We start from the raw sequence: 20,717 nt of genomic DNA, 5'->3' as shown, positions 1-20,717 counted from the left end.
CACCTTTCTCATTTATGCAAGCATGTGAAAATGCACTTTTCCCATTTATACAGACATCTGTAGATGTACTTTTCCCATTTATACAGGCCTCTGTAAATGTACTTTTCCCAATTATACAGGCTTTGTAAATGTACTGCTGTCATTTTGCAGGCGTTTGTAACTGTACTTCCTCATGGGTACGGCTTCTGCAAATGTATATTTCTCATTTACACAGATCTCTGTGACAATGTACTTTTTTCATTTATACCATGCATAAAAATAATATTAAGTCTGTTTTGTAAAATATTATTTTGAACAACTAAAATAATATATTTAAACGGATGTGTACACGCCTTTGTGTAGCCAACGGACAGTTAAAGCAAGAACAATTTACAATGTCGCGGACAGAAGTAAATAAATAATATAAACATTATTAGTAGAAGTTACCGAATCACGTCTTATTTTTGTAAAACTTCCGAAATAATTACATACATTCCGAATGCCGAAGATCATTAGAAAAAAGCAGTTTTGATAGGATATCTTTATAGATCGTTTCCATCTATATTTACGAGCTATTTGCAACTGAAACGACTGCATTATTGGAACAAGATTTATTCTGAATTACAGATTTAAAATAACGAAGTGCTTTTAGCGAAAAATATTTAAGCAAGCTAGACAAAAAAGAGTGGTTTGAAAATCGTAATGCCTTCACGTTGCATTTAATGGTTTTCGCTGTTAATAAAATGGTCTACTATGAAAGTGGGTAACCTGCTGTATGGTTTCTTGAAGTGGTAGCATCTTTAAAGAAACCTTGAAATATTCTCAAACATTATTACGGTAAAGTAAAATTTACACCGGTTGTTTAAGTGAAAGACGTAATGACTTAGGAAGCATGAATATTTTATTTACAAACACGTGCGAGCACACTTGCGATACATGACACATTACCCTTTGCACTGATAGAGATATTACTATATATTGATAATAAATATGAGCCGTGCCATGAGAAAACCACCATAGTGGGTTTGCGACCAGCATGGATCAAGACCAGCCCGCGCATCCACGCAGACTAGTCAGGATCCATGCTGTTCGCTAACAGTTTCTCCATGAAGTAGACTTTGAAAGCGAACAGCATGGATCCTGACCAGACTGTGCGGATGCGCAGGCTGGTCTGGATCCATGCTGGTCGCAAACGCACTATGTTGGTTTTTCTCATGGTGCGTTTCTCATGTGCTTTTGATTCTTTGTTTACATATTTTGTGGTAGGTTTACCACTTGCTTTTCTTTGCCAAACAGAATAAAGTACTCTTAATTAGTTCTTATGGGGCAAGTGATTCTACCCTTCCGATTAGTGCAGACCAGGATGATCATTGTCTGCACTGTTCGCTATTCAGGCAGTATATTTTCAGTGAACACCCTTTCGAATAATAAATGGCACTGCCCAAATTGAATGACGGGCCAGTCAATTTTAGCAGTTTAGCAGACTAAAGGTTAATCAATTTATATAGCACATGAATCTGCGCTTCTAATTAAATGATTATTCTCGATTTTCATTGAGATTACTAAAAATTTAATGTCTCAGTGCTGTTTGTGATGATTGGAGTAGTCAAATGTCGCCTTACAGTCTTGCATTTTCTAAGTCATGTATGTGGTTTCATAAAAATGTCACGTGTATTCACTATCAATCAACAGAAACATTTAGAAATGCATATTTTGTCGATTTGATATACGTCTTTACCATATTACAATATTACATATAATTATTGACAACACAGACCATTAACTTGTCAATTATATTTCTAACTTATAGCGATAGAGATCACTTGTATCTAAATGGCTAAATAAGGTAGCACAATAACAGTTTTAGAAAACCTTCATTAGAAAACGAATTACTTAATACTATCTCTTTGGAGCAAATAAGATTTTAGTTTATTGTTTAAACAAAGCCGTCTATTTACCTGATACAAATGCCGACGTAACAGTTTATACAGGAAAATAGTGTTACACATTAATGTTATAATATGCTTTTTACACATTAATGTTATAATATGCTTTCTATTTTTTCCTTTTTGTATTGCACCATAGCCGGTTTTTTTTCTAGCTTCTGATCATAAACTGAATATTTGTTAATTGCTGTGTATGCCACTATTTTCAATAGGGAGAAAGATACTTGTTGATTTTGATAAGCATTTTTTTGTAATGAGTTTAGTATTATGGAAGCTGTGCGCGCCACTTTACACGTTTCTAAATGATAAAAAATGCAAGGCTAAGCCTTTGAGATGTTTGTTGAAAAAAAGTAGTTTTATACGTATACCTCACTGTAAATAGTTTTTAATGACAAAGAATGAAGAATATATGAACATATCTTTGTTTCAAAGTACTTATTCACCGCCCATTTACTCTAAGGTACAATGAAGAGCGCGAGTACATATGGCTAGTGTCTAACTGCAGTGATAAAGGGGACCGTAAGGCTCACTTAGGAAAATATCCTACTTTCGGAAAATGTAAAGGATAAAAGCAACTTGTAAACTGACGACTTGCTTTAAATACACATAATATGACTAATAATGTACAACCTTGGGTAATTCTCAAATTACCACAGGGACAGACATTTTCGTCGTTTTATGAATAAAATACACCAAATATCGAATTGTCATCTTTAAAATTTCGTTTTAAATGGAGACGTCCATCATGAATTACTTCCGATTTTCAACAATAACTACTTCTCAATGTTCAAACTGACGACAAAACTTTTCACGATGGAGGGCTCCCTTAAAACGAATTTAGAAGATGAAAGCCTGATGGTTGGTCTTTTTGTACAAAGAAAGGCAAAACATATCTACACCGGCGGTAACTTTGAGACAATTATTGCAACTGTAACTAAAATGTTCAGGCTTTGTATTGCAGTATTATTAGATACGACATCAGTGCAATAAACCCAGGTTTTGGCTGTCATTTCGAAATTACACAAAAATTGGGGGCCATTTTCTTATGTTAAGTCTTTCGCACATATTTATTTTGTCTGGAACGTGTTTTGAAATACAAAGCGTAGTTCTACTTCAGCAAATCGTTGACTATTTGTTCAGCTTACGTGCAGTAAAAAATCCGCATTAATTAGTTATCAAAGTATATACATACCTTTATAACTTATTAATGCCGAATTAGCTGAGCAAATAGAATCTAGTATATATATAAAGTCTAAAATAACAGTCTGGGGTTAATTTACGGGAAGTGTAAATATGTATCCAAATACAAATAGATATTATATTTCAGTATTTTACCTTCGTCCTCGTGCAAAACTTCATGAATAGTAATATATTCAGGGTTGCCTCTAAGTTTCCCTGCCATCCATTTTTGTAAGACCAGCCGTCGAGCCTTTGTCATTAAATTGTTATTACTTCCATTTTTATCATTCAATCCGTAAATGCTTTCTTTCATTTCTGAATTATTTTCATAATTGAAAGCTTGTGACTGGGTTGCATCCACTTTATTAGTACGCCTATTTAGAATCTTTTGGTCATGACTTTTGTATATATCAGATGACTTATTAAAATTATTAAGCGAACCATAAGTACGTTCACTGTTTTCATATTTCGTTGCTCGTCTACTTATATTTAAAGTTTCACTATAGTCGTTGCTATAGCTCCGTTCATTTTTTCCACCACACGTGCTTGCGCGCCGGGGATGCAAATTCTCATTGACACGTGTATACATTTTTTTTATAGATTTTATCTCTTGGTCATGCTAAAAATATATTCTTCCTCTTATGCATATTCAACATTTTCTTTTCTTTGCCTAAATTTTCAAACAATATATTCCTGTGTGATCGAACTGCATGTACTTTTTGAGCGGACACATTTTACGAATTTATAATTAAAGTCCCGCTTTATTAGATTTCAGTTATGTTACGGTAAATGACATCGTCATGTTGATATTTTCTTTATTGTAACTATATGTGTCTTTTTTAGAAATAGATTTCGCATACATTATGTTATATTCCTTCGTGTCTTCCACATTGTGTACTCGGTGATACTTACAACGAACACATAGTTTTCAAACGTTTTAGATAAAAAATCTCCTTAACAACTATGGAACCATTTTAAAATTAACTCCTTTCTAATGTGAAAATCACTAAGCACATATAAACAAGTAGGTCGGGTTGCTCTTTAAAAGTTTTATCATCCACGATAATCTGATAAAAGCTCACCATGTCCTAATTTGACATATTTATTGTGAGCACGATATCTTGAAATCTCCCTTTATAATACAATCCTTTATCTTTTGTAATCAACATTTAAGAAAGCGTCATTTTAAAGTAATAAAATAATTTCACTATTTACAATAATCATGTTTCAGTTGGATAACATTTTGGCACTGTGTTTGGTGTCATGCTGTATAGATTGTAACTCTCCAGAGCGCATATTTTATATCTGTTTCTCGCGCAAACAGTATATCGAATATTATCCTTCCTTCTAGATAAGTTAGATACAGAATTTCTTGGATATAATGTTGGTCTGTGCTCTTTTTTTTATATTTTATTAAGTAGTGTATTAAATCTTGTTCTTGTAAAAGTATTGGCACCAGCATATGCAAAACAGATACGTCACAGTAGAATTGTCTTACTTTAACGAAACTCTAGTTTAACACGCGTGACATCTGTAACACAATACTATTGTTTTTAAACAACTGAATTCAATAAATACCATAAAAAGCTACTTCAGTGATAAAGAAAGACACTTGTTGCTTTCAGTTTGTCACGACTTACATTTAATTGTATATGACTTTTTATAATTATCTAAAAAATCAATGCAGTTAGACGTATTCATATGCCTCTAAAGTTTTTTAAATATCCGTTATTCCACAGAGTAGAATAAAATTTCCTTTTAACCTGCTTAACTTTAGACTTAACACCAAATGCTGAATGTTTATGACAGTTCCTGTTTCTATTCACAGCAAAACTTGATCGGCATATGAATTTATTTTATATATCAGTGTGTGTATGTTCTCCGGGAGCGACACACAACAAGGATACACTTATACGGCAAAATGGTCAGCAGACTTCAATAGGGTATTCTCCGCCTAAAGCTTCGTAGATGGAACAATTTCTTCTCAAAGAATACATTTCATAGAAGTAAGCTTCCGTTGCCACTGTGAATGAAGAATTTTGTCAGTGAATAGACTCTCTAATAGTATTATTCTTTCCTTTCGTAGACAGGATTGGGAAGAGGTAACTCCGTAACCAAAATAAACAGTAACTTTTGTCTTGCAGTTCTTCATAACAAAGGCCTTTAAAGATCCTAAGAGCTGCCATTTTAGTGGCGGAAAAGACAGTAAACTGCTTGAGGATTTGTATTGCAACCAAACAAAATATGTCAGCAAAACATGAAAGTCAAACATAGATATATCAAAGTAAATTAATTTAAGTCTTCCTCTCTGTGGACATGTCGCCTCATCAAACCTCTGTCAGGTTTCACTTAGGAAAATACACCGACCATCGAACTTAACTGTATGCCGACTTTGACTGTTTGCTTTTATCTGTTATCATCTACACGGTAACTTACAGATTTCAGAGAAATAATTTGACACACCGATAGGCTCAACATCACAGCAAATATATCATGAACTATCTCTTCTCTCATAATGGAAGGTTCTTTTAGAACAATTACGTATTTTTTTTTTTGTCAATCTGATAATGATGCGTATATGTTAAAATTGTTACAGCAAAAATTTTAGCTTATCGCTTTTCTTTTTCGAGATGCATGTGCGAAACATTCCTTACATACATAGTTGTGACAAATAATGCAGCGATAATACTTTGATATAAGTAGAATATTTGTATTGCATTATTGCATGTATATAACATTTTTTAAATGAATGGTGAATTATGAAAATGCAATTCATTTGCTAAATGTTACTTCAGATATTTAAGATATATGATGAAAAGTACCTGTACGAGTATATCTGGGGTTATATAAATACTAACCAAAAGGAAGTATGTAACAGCATAGTGAGAAATCACCATATTATATCATTCCATTATGATACCGAACAACATTTAACTTTGTGATGCTTGAGTTGACTCTAAAATGTGTCACACACATGCACATTTGTGTTGGGTTTAACGCCACAGTATTTCAGTTATGTAACGGCGGGACACACACAGACATACACATACACGAACACACAATTTACTATGATCATGTATATGCAGTTCCGTTGAAAACAAATTTTAAGTGTGAATTTAGCAGTTTTCGCCAATAACTCCCAACCCGTGCAGACATTTCGTCTAACAGGAAATACGTCAAGCACCTCTGCAATACATGGTGATCATGTGTCTATAGTGCAGTTGGAATCCCTATACCCGGCCAATCGTAAGATGATTCCGCTCTACCTGCTCAAAATCTGTTTTCTCGGGTTTCATACATGCACATAGCATGTCGACCTTTATTTGTTTTGTTGAGTATACAAGACTTTATTGTAATCAAAACATAAAACGAAAGTTTATATAAAAAAAAAACTTTTTACCTTTGTCATGTAATATTCCACTCTGGATAAAGAAGCTAAAGTGTTAACACGAAACAAATGGGAAAATATAACTGTAATTTACCCAATTTAAATTTCCATTATTGTGAAAATAATCGCATTCTCTTAAGTCAAAGGATAACACGAAAACATTGTTTATGACAAAAATAGGGAAGCTGAAAGTCAGTTTTATCGATAAATTCAATCAATCATGTCTTCTTTCCAAGTAATCAAAGCTGAGGACACTTGCCAGTAAACTGGCTGTATAAGCCTGCCTTGGCCGCTAATTGGAAAACAAGCAATCAGGTTGAATAAAGTAAGAAGATAAATTGGAATGTATATAAGCCATCTAATAACTAGAGTATCTTCTTGTGTACAGACATATTCTCTTTCGTAAATTCGGGAAAATAATAATATAACGATACAAGTAAAAGCGAAGACGTGTATACAATACAGAGAGACGGACGAGTCTTTGTTGTTTTTTGTTTGTTTTTGTTGTGTTTAACGTCACACCGACATAATTATAGGTCATATGATGACTTTCCAGCTTTTGATTGTGGAGGAAGAACCCAGGTACCCCTCCGTGCGTATTAGTACCTGACCAAAGAACGAGCGTTTTTTGTTTGTATTTTAACTCTATACATATGAAGCAGGCACGATCATTCTTTGTTCACGTTTTTCACGTGCCTTTTATTGTTAATGCATTTAATGTTTACAGTTCCAAAGGTTTTAATTTATATGTATCTTAACATGAACATATTTCTGTTTTATAATGTGTTCCAGTGGGTAAAACCATGCTGATAGGGAATAAACATAATCACTGGAGCATGGTCGGGATTAAAAAGTAGGGTTTGGCGCCAGTAAACTAACAATTGAAAAATACGTATTACTTTGCATATAACACGAGTAGACTAGAGATTACTTTAAGAAAAAGCTACGTTTATGATTGTTGAAAGAAATGAATCCAAAATTTTATATTAATAATCAATATAGTACGTTCGTCGGTATTTTGATCTGTTTATTTTTACAAAGAAGAGAATTGATTCACTATTTTGATTGATCTTAGTAATCACACTATAAATGAAACATTCCAGTAACATGAAATTCTAGTATATCTAATCTAGTATTTGTCTATATCTATTAAGGACAGATGAATTACATGCTTAATGCTCAATCTCAGAGACTCGAAAATAATTGCTAGTATATCCTTTCTTTCCATAAAGCACTTAAGAAATTTTCTAGAAAACCCTTGTAGTATCTCATCACCAGAAAAAAAAGTCGATAAGACCTTCTAGCTCTGATTACCTTAATTACACAATCAAATTGATACTCTTATGCCATCATGCTCTCAAAACTATAGATAATTGATGTGCGGGATCTAAATCTTTAATCCTAGACAATGACTGTATATATGAGCCATGGCATGAGAAAACCAACATAGTGGCTTTGCGACCAGCATGGATCCAGACCAGCCTGCGCGGTCCAGACATCCGCGCAGTCTGGTCAGGATCCATGCTGTTCGCTTTCAAAACCTATTGCAATTAGAGAAACCGTCAGCGAACAGCATGGATCCTGACCAGACTGCGCAAATGCGCAGGCTGGTCTGGATCCATGCTGGTCGCAAAGCCACTATGTTGGTTTTCTCATGGCGCGGCTAATACATTGTCTAATAAACTGATTTACTAGTAAAACTGATTCCATACGGTTAACTCAGAGTTTCTATGCTACATAATTAATGGTATATGAAACTACAGATTATAGGCGAAAAAAGTAAAGAAGTCATTTCGACAGCAAGCATAAAATGTAACTTTGCAAATTATTCTTTTCGACTATTTAGAGGAGGGTGTCTACACACAAGACTTTACACAATTCGTCAGAAGATCACATGGTACAATGTTTAACGATGTTGATAGTGCAAAATGCTCTATTGAAATTACATACAAGGCATGTACCGTTCTCCCTAGCATAAGTCTTTTGAAACAAATCAGTAGACCCATTAGAATAAACGAGTAATTTGTACGCAGACACCATACATCCAATTTGCCGTTCAGAATAAAGACTCTGAATTTACATATATTGAGAAGTAAACTTGATTCGTTCGTACTATGCTATTTAGTTACTTTTCTAACACGTTTGTGCGAAGTTGCTTTCATTCTTGCATTCCATATGTTGTTCTTTTTAAAGTATATATTACTCATAGATTAAGTACCCGGTCTGGAATAACTTAATGGATTACAAGAAACGGGTACTGTACCGACGTTTAATTGCTAATAGATCGGTTACAATATGCTCGGCTGAACACTTCACAACTTCTCAACTGAACGATAAAACGGATTCCAAGGCAAGGCCAAATTAATTTGACCTTCCCAAGGAGACCACCAAATCCTCAGACTAACAAACACGGAAGTACGAATCGTCAGATTTAATTCAAACAACTACAGAGCATACAAATTGTCAAATCATAATCCGTACGTGACAACGAGACAAAATATCCGTGTGTGCAGAAGTACCGCCTACGCAAAACTCGTAACAAAAAGCTCTAGGGGTGTGGATTGACTTAATGGGTAACTATAATCACTCAGATCCATGACAGTGCTAAAAGCACTAAACAAAGCTATAAAAAAAGTTTTTCCGTTAAGTTCTTCGTAAAAAGCGCTTCTTAAGTAAATCGGCAGCCTTGTAATTATGCATGTGCGTGTCAGTGTAAGGGAAAGCCACAGTAGTAAAGGCAAGCCTACAGTACTTGTCTACTGTAAAAACAATTAAACTCAAAAATAAAAAATAACTTGGCACCAGTAAAACTAAAAACTAGAAGGTGCTTTTGTCACAAAAACATACCTCCCCCCTATGTATTCTATTTTTAGCTCTGGTGGCCATTTTGAACGTGCCAGCGATATGCACAACTGGGGTTGGTACTGATCACTCCTGTGAAGTTTCGTCGAAATCTGTCCAGCAGTTTGACCTGTGGAAGCCGGAAAAGATTTTTCTATTTTTAGCTCTGGTGGCCATTTTGGGCAGCAAAGCGGAACGTGACAGCAATGTGCATAACTAGGGTTGGTACTGATCACTCCTGTGAAGTTTCGTCGAAATCCAGCCATCAGTTTGACCTGTGAAAGCCGGACAAGATTTTTCTATCTTTAGCTCTTGCGGCCATTTTGTGAAGCCGGCAGTTTCACCTGTGAAAGCCGGACAAGCTTAATGCGGACGGACAGACAGACGGACGGACGGACGGGCAGACAGACGGCGTAGGCAAAACAATACTAGGGGGTGGGGGACATAATAAAGTAAATAAGTAGCCTGACTAAACAAAATAAAATATTTAAAAGTAAATAAGTAGTCTGGATTTGTGTTTTCAGATGAATCTAGTCTATCATAGTCTAGCACTTCACTTCCTAATGAGGAACTCTAGTTCATAGTAATGACAATATTTACTGCGCATGTTCTAATAATGAAAACATTGCTTAGCCTTACCCTGCTAAATTTCTAAAATGTAATAGTCCATCATTCAGTTTTGGCAGTACCACTTATTCAAAGGGATGTTCACTGAAACAGTGCAGACCATGATCTTGGTTTGCCCTGGTCGCAGAGGCAAATCCACTTGCCGCCAGCAGGCTAAAGGTAAAGTTACATAGCAACAATACTAATTTTACTAATGTAATATTGGTAGAATTAAATCTGTTGAATATTTTTATATTTTTTCTTTATTTTTTTTATCGCACTGAAGGCTATTTGTAAAATATCTGTGTATCTTGCAATAATGATAAAACATAAAGAGGGAACATTCGATCTGATTTATTTTTATACTTTGACATCTTTTCCTCTTATTAATAATGAAGTTTTTTTGCCTTTAAATAACTGAACGCATACCGTTTTCTGGTTTGTTTTGATCTTTCTTTCATATTAAATGATCAAACGCATTATTGGATTACCTATTCCTACCCAACTGTTTATCAAATTGAATTATTTTGAGTTCATCTTTAGTTCCAATGTTCTTGTCGGTTTCTAACTGGATGTTGGACTCTGATTCGGATTCTAGATAATGAAACGAACGCGTACTGTGTCCAAATAAAGGCACGGAAATGAAAGTTCTTAATCTTTTTACTTTTTTTATAAATCTATCAGGTTCTAGTAAATTTTGCTTGGAATGTCCTTGTCAAATATATTATACAGTTTATAAAATATCTAATGCGGTAACCATTTAGATATAAGCAATTAAAGTACAACACCCGTTTCTTGTAGTTCGGGAAGTTATTTAAGAACGGGTATTTAATCTATCCGTAATATATACATGAAAGGTATTTGGTGTTGTTTTTTTTTTCGGGTTCGGATCCTAGGTTTATTGAAGAACATTCGCGAAGTCTAAAATATAACAACTGAAGTCAGCTGTAACATGGAAGTAAGTACACTTTTGTCATTGTTATATTTAAAAAAGATATTTTTTTCACAGTTTTCGAAAAGCCGTCTTGTTACTCAGGTGTAAAAACACCTAGATCCATTAGATTTACAGACATCTATGATTTTGGCGGAGACTTTGTCACTGGAACAGTAATCTGGTGCCACTTCTGCAAAAATACCGCTAAACAAGAAATATCTTTAAAAGTGATGGTCGGCGAATTGTAATAAGGAAAGAAGTTTATGAATTTTTCATCTAACATTCATCTTTCATCTAACATTTATCAAATTGCAAAACTAAACACCGCACTTTAACAATTTAAATGGTTCTCTTTTAATTTTTCGCAAAGGTTTCGTAGGGTTGCAATTTTGTTTCGTTTATCCTTAGACGAATAATTACAGCAGTAGTTTGATGAAGATTCATGAAGCGGTTCATGAGAAGAAGTCATTAAACGTGTTTATATTTTTAGCTAAATTGGTCCCTATCCCCATTTGTAACAAAATAGCAGGAGACCTTACGATATTGTTACACATCGAGTTTGATAAAAATCCATTACATTTTATAGTTAATGCGAAGAAAGGCATATCTACTTTTAGCTATAGTGGTCCCTAATAGGGCCCAAGTTCCTATATAAATAAATTTGGAAGAGGACCTTATAATGATGCTCCAGACACAGTATGACAAAGATCCACCAAGCTGTTCATGAGACGCTGTATAAAGACATTTCTAGTTTTAGCTCTAGCAGCCCCTAAAAGGGGTTAAATGTCCCAGCTGAACAAAGTTGGCTGCGGGCCTAATAAAGATGCTACAAATCAAGTTTGATTAGAATACATAAGAAAAAATCAATTAAAGGATTTTTTTATTTATTATTTTTATTTATTTCTAAAATAGGCCAACTGATCCCGCTGTAACAAATGCATATTCGTTATTCATGAATCTTTGGACAATGACGTCACACCTATAAAAAAGTGAAGGTCAAGCAAAACATACAGTTGTAATTATTTCAATATTTCTGTTTCATAAGCAAAGTTTGACCGTAGTCATATCACATAGATAAACTGTATGCAGCGTACCTCATTTCAGTGTAATGAAATTCAGTCATTATATAGCATATATATAATACAACAGATTTCAAATGAGTTCAATATTTGCATACCATACTAAAGAAAAATATTCTTATATAATAAATCAGTTTAATAATTTATAACAAATATATCAAAGCAAACAAAAAAGCAAGAAACCTTTTTATATACAGACGACAATTGTAACAAGGAAAATCTTTTAAAAAGCACTTATCTACATTAAAGACTCTTATCACACCCTTATTCATGTGATACTCAGAACGTATTCAGCTCTTTCTTTAATTTGATATACGTTGGTATTTGAACAGGTTTTTATCATATTTATTAAACTTACTTATCATTTTGAGATATATCAATATTCTTGCTAAATATACTTAGCCAAAATTAGCTTTAAAACTGTGAACAGCGTCGTTTAGGATAATCATTTCACTCAGCGTAGCACAATCAACAGAGTGAAAGAAATTGACACTCTCGTCCAATCAGGCAGAGTGTTGCATAAATCTTCCATTTTGATAAGTTATCTATAATGCGTTATCAAGTAGTTTGATTTGCAAACTGAAGTCACGTGGCATAGGTAACGAAAACGAATTTAGACGGCGTCGCCGAAAAAAGGGAAACGCTCTATATTTTTGCGGTCAGATATCGACCCACAGTCAAATCATAGAAAACATGTAGTTCGTGTCACAAACTTACATCGATAGTAATTATTACATCTTTGTAACATGCTTACTAAAGAAAAATGAATACATGTTTTGTAAGATTGATAAATAATCCAAAAATGTAACAGCATGCACAGTATACACATTATTATTTTTTATTATTACTGGAACATTCAGAACGCACAATTTTAAAGCATAGTATTCAAATATCTGTGCTTACCTTATACCATTTACAGCCTATTCTTTATGATATAAAAAGAAACGTTGGTTTTGCTATCTTCTACACACGGATACGTCGCGATGTTTGTATATTTAAAGATATCCTATGGTCATCTTTTACTACGATATTTCATCTTTAGATATTTACATCGAATGTATAAAATCCGCATAAAATGTATTTAACATTACCAAAAATATAAATTAAGTTTGCATATAGAACAACATTCATAACTAAATGTCATGCAATAACAATTGATCCAGTTTTTAATAGTGGTACACATTTATACTGTGATCATCTATACATGTATATTCTATTTTAAACCGTTAAAACACATAAAGTTAATTTTAAGTTTATTTAAACTATATGAAGTTGTTTATGTTGTTAAATACGAAATTTTGCTCAAATATATCTTTAAGTTACATAAAGCAACTTGTATCTACTTATATTTTTAACATTTGTTTGTCCTCATAGTCTGTGCGTTTTACTTTAAATGTGTACTTTTGTGGATATAATCAAGTCATTATCGCTGGATTTTTGTCCTTCTTTTATTTCTTGTATATATTTAAATTTTCGGAACCTCGTGATTTGGATTGCAGGAAGCATTTCTTAATGGCATAGTTTAATATAAACAAAACATAAAACATTAATTAATTTAACAACATGTTATTAAACGCTGTGATTCACCATTATAGTATTATATACAGCCATGCACGTGAAAAGCCATTTTCGTTAGTAATTATGTAATTAGTCTAACAAAGATAAATTCCAAAAGAGCATGCGAGTGTATAATATGTATGTAAGATTTATCACCGCAGTTAATACCCTAGATGTATTCTTTTGTATATGGCTGTAGATATCAAGGAAGTAAATTGAGTGAAATACATTTTTGTGCACCGGCTGGTAACATCCGGATTGAAAATTGGATTTGGTGAGCAAGTGTCAATGAAGCACAGATGTCACTGTATATTTTATATTTTATGTCTCAAATGTTTATACTCATGTATCGGATCAATTTTACGTGGCGCTTTGAAAACAAATACTCTGGGAAAAGCTTTCTAGTCTGCCTACCGAAATATTTCGTATGGGACCATGCTGTTCAAAGGATTTATCAAAACGTGAAGGAGACGAAAATTATTGAAGTCATATCAGCAAGATATACTTGTATCTATTATCGTGCAGATAGAATATCGGCAGACAAATTAAGGAATTTTTTTTTTACAAAGGATATTTATAATTTACAGTATAAGGTTGCGTAAGAAAGCAGTATGTCTGCGATAATATGTAACCCAAAACGTTTGCTAAATACAGTATGGTAGATATAAGTTAGGTAAAAACTACAAAATTATACAAAATCGGGTGCCCTATCTTTGCAAGAAGTTGTCACTACAATATCAACAAGTAAAGATGTGATCTCTCTTCAATGAAGAAATAACAAATGGCAGACGCCATATATGTTTTAAAGTAACAGTATTGTAAATATCTAACACCGCTGAGTCTAAGTAATAAGAAAGTAATTTCTGTATTGTTTTATTGTTTCTCTTCTTGCCACACTAACAACGTCAGTATTCGTTCAACGAAATGTGTACCACTTTTCGGACATTTTGCTGTTGTTTGATTCACCACAGTATCACTCGTGTGCCAATGTTAAAGAACGTAAATGTGAGGTTTTTCGAGATTCACACATAGTTGTTGGGTAATAATGTTTTACCATACACTTGCATCAATCTCCAATTCTGCAGAACATGTATTACTAGAAGTGGGAGTAAAATCCAAAATTCACCTTTTCCCTACCTTTGGAAGTTAAAGTTCAATTTAAAGTATTACGTATTATGTAAGATATTTTATCAAGTTTACATTGTTAAACTTTAAAAACATCCCCGGGGATGAATTACATTTGAAATCGAATTAATTTGTCTCAAAATTCTTGATTTTTTTTAAATTTTAAGTGACAAGAAGAGTGTGTTATAACACTTAAGCACCAGTATGTTAGCACAACTTTATCAAAATGCCAAATGAACGCCAGGACTTCTGGAAGCTATCTCTAAATTTGCTTAACACTAAATCTGGCAAATAAAACATTTTTAATCCGAACATTTTCAGAACGGTGTAAATTCCAAATATGTTGTCATGATTGTTTCACCTAGCATAGACTATGATAGAAATAACTATTTTTGGGGGGATTGTTTCTCCTGGTATAGACTTAGATAGTAAATAACTATTTTAAGTTACAAGTCAAAAGGTTTGATAGTAACAGAGACATTAGACTATCTCAAAAACTTTTAGCCCGCCCGCTTAGCTCAATAGGGAGAGCGCAGATCTACGGATCGCGAGGTCGCGAGTTCGAACCCTGGGCGAGGCGTATGTTCTCCGTGACGATTTGATACATGACATTGTGTCTGAAATCATTCGTCCTCCACCTCTGATTCATGTGGGGAAGTTGGCAGTTACTTGCGGATAATAGGTTTGTACTGGTACAGAATCTAGGAACTCTGGTTAGGCTGCCCGCCGTTACATAATTGAAATACTGTTGAAAAACGGCGTTTGAAGCACAATACAATCAACCAACCAAAAAGTTTAACCTAAAATTTCTAAGTTAAAAAGGGGCATAACTCTGACAAAATTAAAATCATAGTTTTTGGGACTGTTTCTCCTGGTGTAGACCAGATAGTAAATGTATTTCAAGTTTCAAATCAGAAGCTTTGATAGTAACAGAGACAATTGACTTCATCAGAAACTTTAACCAACAGCGACAGAGACGTAGATGCCGGGGTGAGTGCAAAAGCTCTACTTTTTCTTAGAAAAGTCGAGCTATTAAAGGGAAATAACACATATTTCTCAAAAGCTCATAACACATATTTCTCAAAAGCTCATAATAAAAAGTATATTATTATTTACACAGGACTGATGTCCTTCTTGTTAAAATACTATGACAGGTTTTGGCAATCACTCTAACAAGTTCTTGGTTGGAAAATAAGAATTTCAATTTATCACAATCTGACATTAACATGAAAGCATTGTTCAGACTACTGGCTTTAGCGAACAGTTCAGCTCTAAAATCCCTATACATATCACATTCTTTTCAGGCTTTACACTATTACAAAATGGACAGTGTCTGTCCCCATATTTTAAACCTTCATAGCGACCAGTTTCTATCCTTAAAGGTGCTACACCACCCCTGAACTTTCAAAATGCAGATCGGTGTCTAACTGGCAATATAATAATTTTGTATAAAAGATTCTCCAAGTGATTAAAGCTTATACCTAAATAAATGCCAATTTGTTATTTTACTGATAATTAAAACACAATAGGAAGTATTACATGACTGTATTCTATTGTTTCTCTGATTGGCTGAAAACGGTTCGAAAAGTAATGAGTACATATCATATCAACTTATCTTGGGTTATAAATAGTACGATAATAAAAAATAGATCGAAGTAGTAGGAGCTACTACTCCGATCTATTTTTAATAACAATACTGACTATACATCTATTCATGTAATAAAACAATTATTGACTTTTTCATAGGTTGATATCAGGATTTATCAACCCGAAAAAAGTTATATTCACCGAGCGGCTCAAAGGATGCATGGAACTGTTTGCAACAAAAGAAAACGACAGATGTTCAGAACCCATTTTGAAAGGAAAGTCCACCCCTTGGAAATATGCTGGATATGGATATATAAATACGAGGCACTAAGCTATCGACATGTAAATAATTTGGTCAGAAAGAGCTGGTATAGACGATTACTGAGGACTTTATTGCTGATGAATTTAACCCGTCATATCACACACTTGCTGCGCGACAAGAAACAACAACTTACACGTGAAACGATTTCTTAGGTTAAATCGTCCATACTGAAGTACATGTACATAATTTACTTTAAACTAATTGTCCTAAAATAAGTTAACATGTATATGTTTTACCTTCGTCTTTTTCATCATTTGCAGATTTTGAGGCTTCATCACAACTATTTACTTTCAGTTTACTTTTCGTATCCATGCTTTCATTTATTACAAATTTGTCGAATTCGAACTGTATGTTTTCTTTTCCTAGAACACACGTAGATATCGTTGTATTGTTACACTTATTGCACTGTCTGAAATCCTCTACATCGCCACAAGAAGTTCTATGTATACAATGCTTAAATCTTTATCTGTCTAACCGAATCCAGGTGGGATCTACTGTGACCCAATAATTAATAGCCCCTCAATTATGTAAAGTTTTTCTTCAATCCTGCTTGCTCTTCTACCAATATTCAATGGACTATAGTTCTGCGCCATTTCAACATTAGATATATTTCAATATTTCCCGCACACAATATTTATGAATTTAGATATCTTGTGTTATGTCCAATGAATACCCTTCTCAATTTATACCTGGATATTTATTAACACAGTATTATAATCACAAAATGTCATATTATTTAAAGTTGTATATCAAAAGCATAACATCTATCAAAATTTGAATTTTGTATTGCACTCAATTTTATGAAAAACAAGTCTAGCAACTTCCAGATGTAATACACAAATCAATATTTTGTCAGGTTAATACCTTACTTTAAACATCCTTTGGTTTCTTCTTAATTTACCGCGATTTGTATTAACTGTTTGAGATTAAAACGTTCAAGATAGAAAAGGAAGTAAATTGAAATGAGTTACATAATATAACTGTGATCATTGTTTGAATTGACGGAAGTTAAACAGTTTAAATAAAATTTCTGCGATAAATCTCAAATGTTTAACAAAGCAGAAAAATAAACAAAAATATAAACAACTGTGGGACATTTTAGCAATTATCTGTGTAAGATAATGTTTGTTGTACTGTTTTCTGGCAATTTACCATTTATTAATTGTTTGTTTGTTCGTTCGTTTGGGTTTAACGCCATTATTTCAATCGTCCGTTGTACATTGGTTCATGTTGGTTTCAAAATGCATCTGTTAGAAATAAAAGACAAACTACGGATAGTATTAACATAGATTAATCTAACTGTAGAGAAAAATCATACTAGTTAGAATTATAATGCTTTGACACGTGCACGCATTGTTACTCACTGAAAAAGGTAAGACCACAACACTGGAAAGTTTGTTGGTAACTCACATTACTTTTGAAAGATCAAATGACACACAACAATGGTAACAGCAACGATATTTTGCCGAGCAAAATCACATGTAGAAGTGATGTTGTTTGAGACGTTTAACCATATAATATTCATAAATACAAACATACATAAACCATGGACAAAGATCCAAAAGGAATAACCAAGGTCAAGAAACAAAGCGTCCAAAAAACACCTTGCTGTAGCGTATATACGGATGAGACGTTAGAACTGTACACAAAAATACACCTATGAAGTCAAGAAAGACAGAACAAAGCACACAAAGAAACGGTGTGGACACCGTATTAGAACTGTCAAACCTACGAAAGACCCGTGGTGACATTTCAACTTCATTATTTCACGATTTCTGCTTCATGATTTCACGATTTCCACTTCATGAATTCACGAATTCACGATTTCTGCTTCCTGATTTCACGATTTCCACTTCATGAATTCACGATTTCACGAATTCACGATTTCACGAAAAAACTTCACGATTTCTTGATTTCACGATTTCATGTTTTCACGATTTCTTGATTTCACGATTTCCACTTCATGAATTCACGATTTCTGCTTCCTGAATTCACGATTTCCACTTCATGAATTCACGATTTCACGATTTCCACTTCATGAATTCACGATTTCATGAATTCACGATTTCACGAAAAAACTTCACGATTTCTTGATTTCACGATTTCCACTTCATGAATTCACGATTTCACGATTTCTGCTTCCTGAATTCACGATTTCCACTTCATGAATTCACGAATTCACGATTTCCACTTCACGAATTCACGATTTCACAATTTCCACTTCACGAATTCACGATTTCACGATTTCACAAACCTAAGTAATAAAGCACTTCATATAGTGGAAATCGTGAAATCGTGAATTCATGAAGTGGAAATCGTGAAATCAGGAAGAAGAAATCGTGAATTCGTGAATTCATGAAGTGGAAATCGTGAAATCAGGAAGCAGAAATCGTGAAATAATGAAGTTGAAATGTCACCACGGGTCTTTCGTTCAAACCACCACTAAGTAGTTTCCGTTATTTGTGCACAAACCTAAGTAATAAAGCACTGAACTATGGAAATATGCATATACAAGTTAAGCTTATTTATCTTTTTGTCGTGTACATTCGTTTCATCGGTGAGAATATAGATTCTAGTGCGCAGTGTCCTTTAGTCATAATATGAAGTCTAATCGTTATGAAATGAGCCGCGCCATGAGAAAACCAACATAGTGGCTTTGCGACCAGCATGGATCTAGAGCAGCCTGCGCATCCGCGCAGTCTGGTCAGGATCCATGCTGTTCGCTTTCAAAGCCTATTGGGATTAGAGAAACTGTTAGCGAACAGCATGGATCCTGACCAGACTGCGCGGGTGCGCAGGCTTGTCTGGATCCATGCTGGTCACAAAGCCACTGTGTTGATTTTCTCATGGCGCGGCTCAAATATTCATCAATTTTGTGTAATTTCTAACATATGAGACAGTGACAGTAGAAATGACTAAAAAATGTATAACTTAAAGCAAAAATTAATTTATGGACTCAACTTTTATTATTGTGATACATATTCCAGTCTACTCTGAATAAAATCTACAGGATGAAATCGAAGATACAAATTACATTTCCTGCATTATTGAATTTAACATAACAATTTCCGCCATTTTGCTCTTTTCTTAGAATCGTCTCGGGATATTTACTTTGTTAAAGCTGAATACTCTAGAAAATAACTCAGTTGTTTACTCATCTTTTACATTGATTTTTACATTTATTCCATTCAATTGTCTGTTTATGTCGTCTGCAAATAATTTCTTTGTGTTAAAAAGATTGCAAATAATGGCATCGTAAACATTTTATCATGTTTATAGACACAAAAACATGAAATAAAACTATTCTGAATCTAATCAAAGACTGCTTGAAAAAAGACGTTTATTTCCAAGCGACGGTAGCAATTCATAATAACGAAATACTCAGAAGATTTCGAGTCGAGATCTAAAAGCAGATGCAATGACAGAAAGCGCCAAAAACTCCGTCTTAATATTTGAGTCTAACAAGAGCTGTCCGTAAGACAGCCAAGCTCGACTATTCGAAATATTGTCCCAGACGCAGGAAAATATTACCCAAAATGTTAAATATCAAAAGAGTTTTAAGTTCAAAAGGGGACATAATTTGACCAAAATGCACTTCAGAGTTATGGGACTTGATGCTATCAACTAGTTTTATAATCCCGAAGCACATACATGAGAAGTTTCAATTCAATATCTGTATTAGTTTTGGAGATAGTAACTTGCATGTAAACCTTTAAGCAGAATTTTCTAAGTCCAAAAGGGGGCATAATTAGCCCAAAATACATGTCAGAGTTATGGGACTTGACCAAGTGAAGTTGGTAATTGATCTAGAAAAAGAAAAATTAAATTTCAAATCTATATGCCTTTTGGTAATAGCTGTATACTTGCACGCAAAACTTTTACAAGGATTTTCTAAGTCCAAAAGGGGGCATAATTTGGCTAAAATGCAGGTCGGAGTTATGGGACTTGATGCTATCAACTAGTTTTATAACCCCGAAGATAGTAACTTGCATGTAAAACTTTAACCAAGATTTTCTAAGTCCAAAAGGGGGCATAATTTGCCCAAAATACACGTCAGAGTTATGGAACTTGACCCAGTGAGGTTGGTAATTTATCTAGAAAAGAAAAAATAAGTATCAAATCTATATGCCTTTTAGTAATAGCAGTATGTACTTGCACGCAAAACTTTAACCAG

The 20,717-nt window shown here is 33.8% G+C and overlaps 1 protein-coding gene and 1 long non-coding RNA gene across 7 annotated transcripts in view; one reads left to right on the top strand and one right to left on the bottom strand.

Annotated features, from left to right (window-relative positions):
- The window catches only part of LOC128547828 (uncharacterized), a 283,211-nt gene that overhangs the window by 153,581 nt on the left and 108,913 nt on the right, over positions 1-20,717 (top strand). The gene's annotated exons all lie outside the window — the stretch shown is intronic.
- Positions 1-20,717, bottom strand: part of LOC123530509 (pleckstrin homology domain-containing family G member 7-like) — a 234,285-nt gene that overhangs the window by 151,432 nt on the left and 62,136 nt on the right. The window contains exon 1 of one of the 6 annotated variants that reach the window (XM_053521210.1): positions 16,780-17,538. The exons of 4 other annotated variants lie outside the window; for them this stretch is intronic. In XM_053521210.1, coding sequence (XP_053377185.1) covers positions 16,780-16,855 — 76 coding nt within the window. In that variant the 5' untranslated portion in view covers positions 16,856-17,538. Of the gene's footprint in view, positions 1-3,260; positions 4,359-16,779; positions 17,539-20,717 lie in introns of those variants that run through there. One more of the 6 variants, XM_053521207.1, reaches the window with a different exon arrangement.

Source organism: Mercenaria mercenaria, chromosome 13, assembly GCF_021730395.1.
Source record: "Mercenaria mercenaria strain notata chromosome 13, MADL_Memer_1, whole genome shotgun sequence".
NCBI lineage: Eukaryota > Metazoa > Mollusca > Bivalvia > Venerida > Veneridae > Mercenaria > Mercenaria mercenaria.
This window is presented reverse-complemented; position numbering and strand designations above follow the sequence as displayed.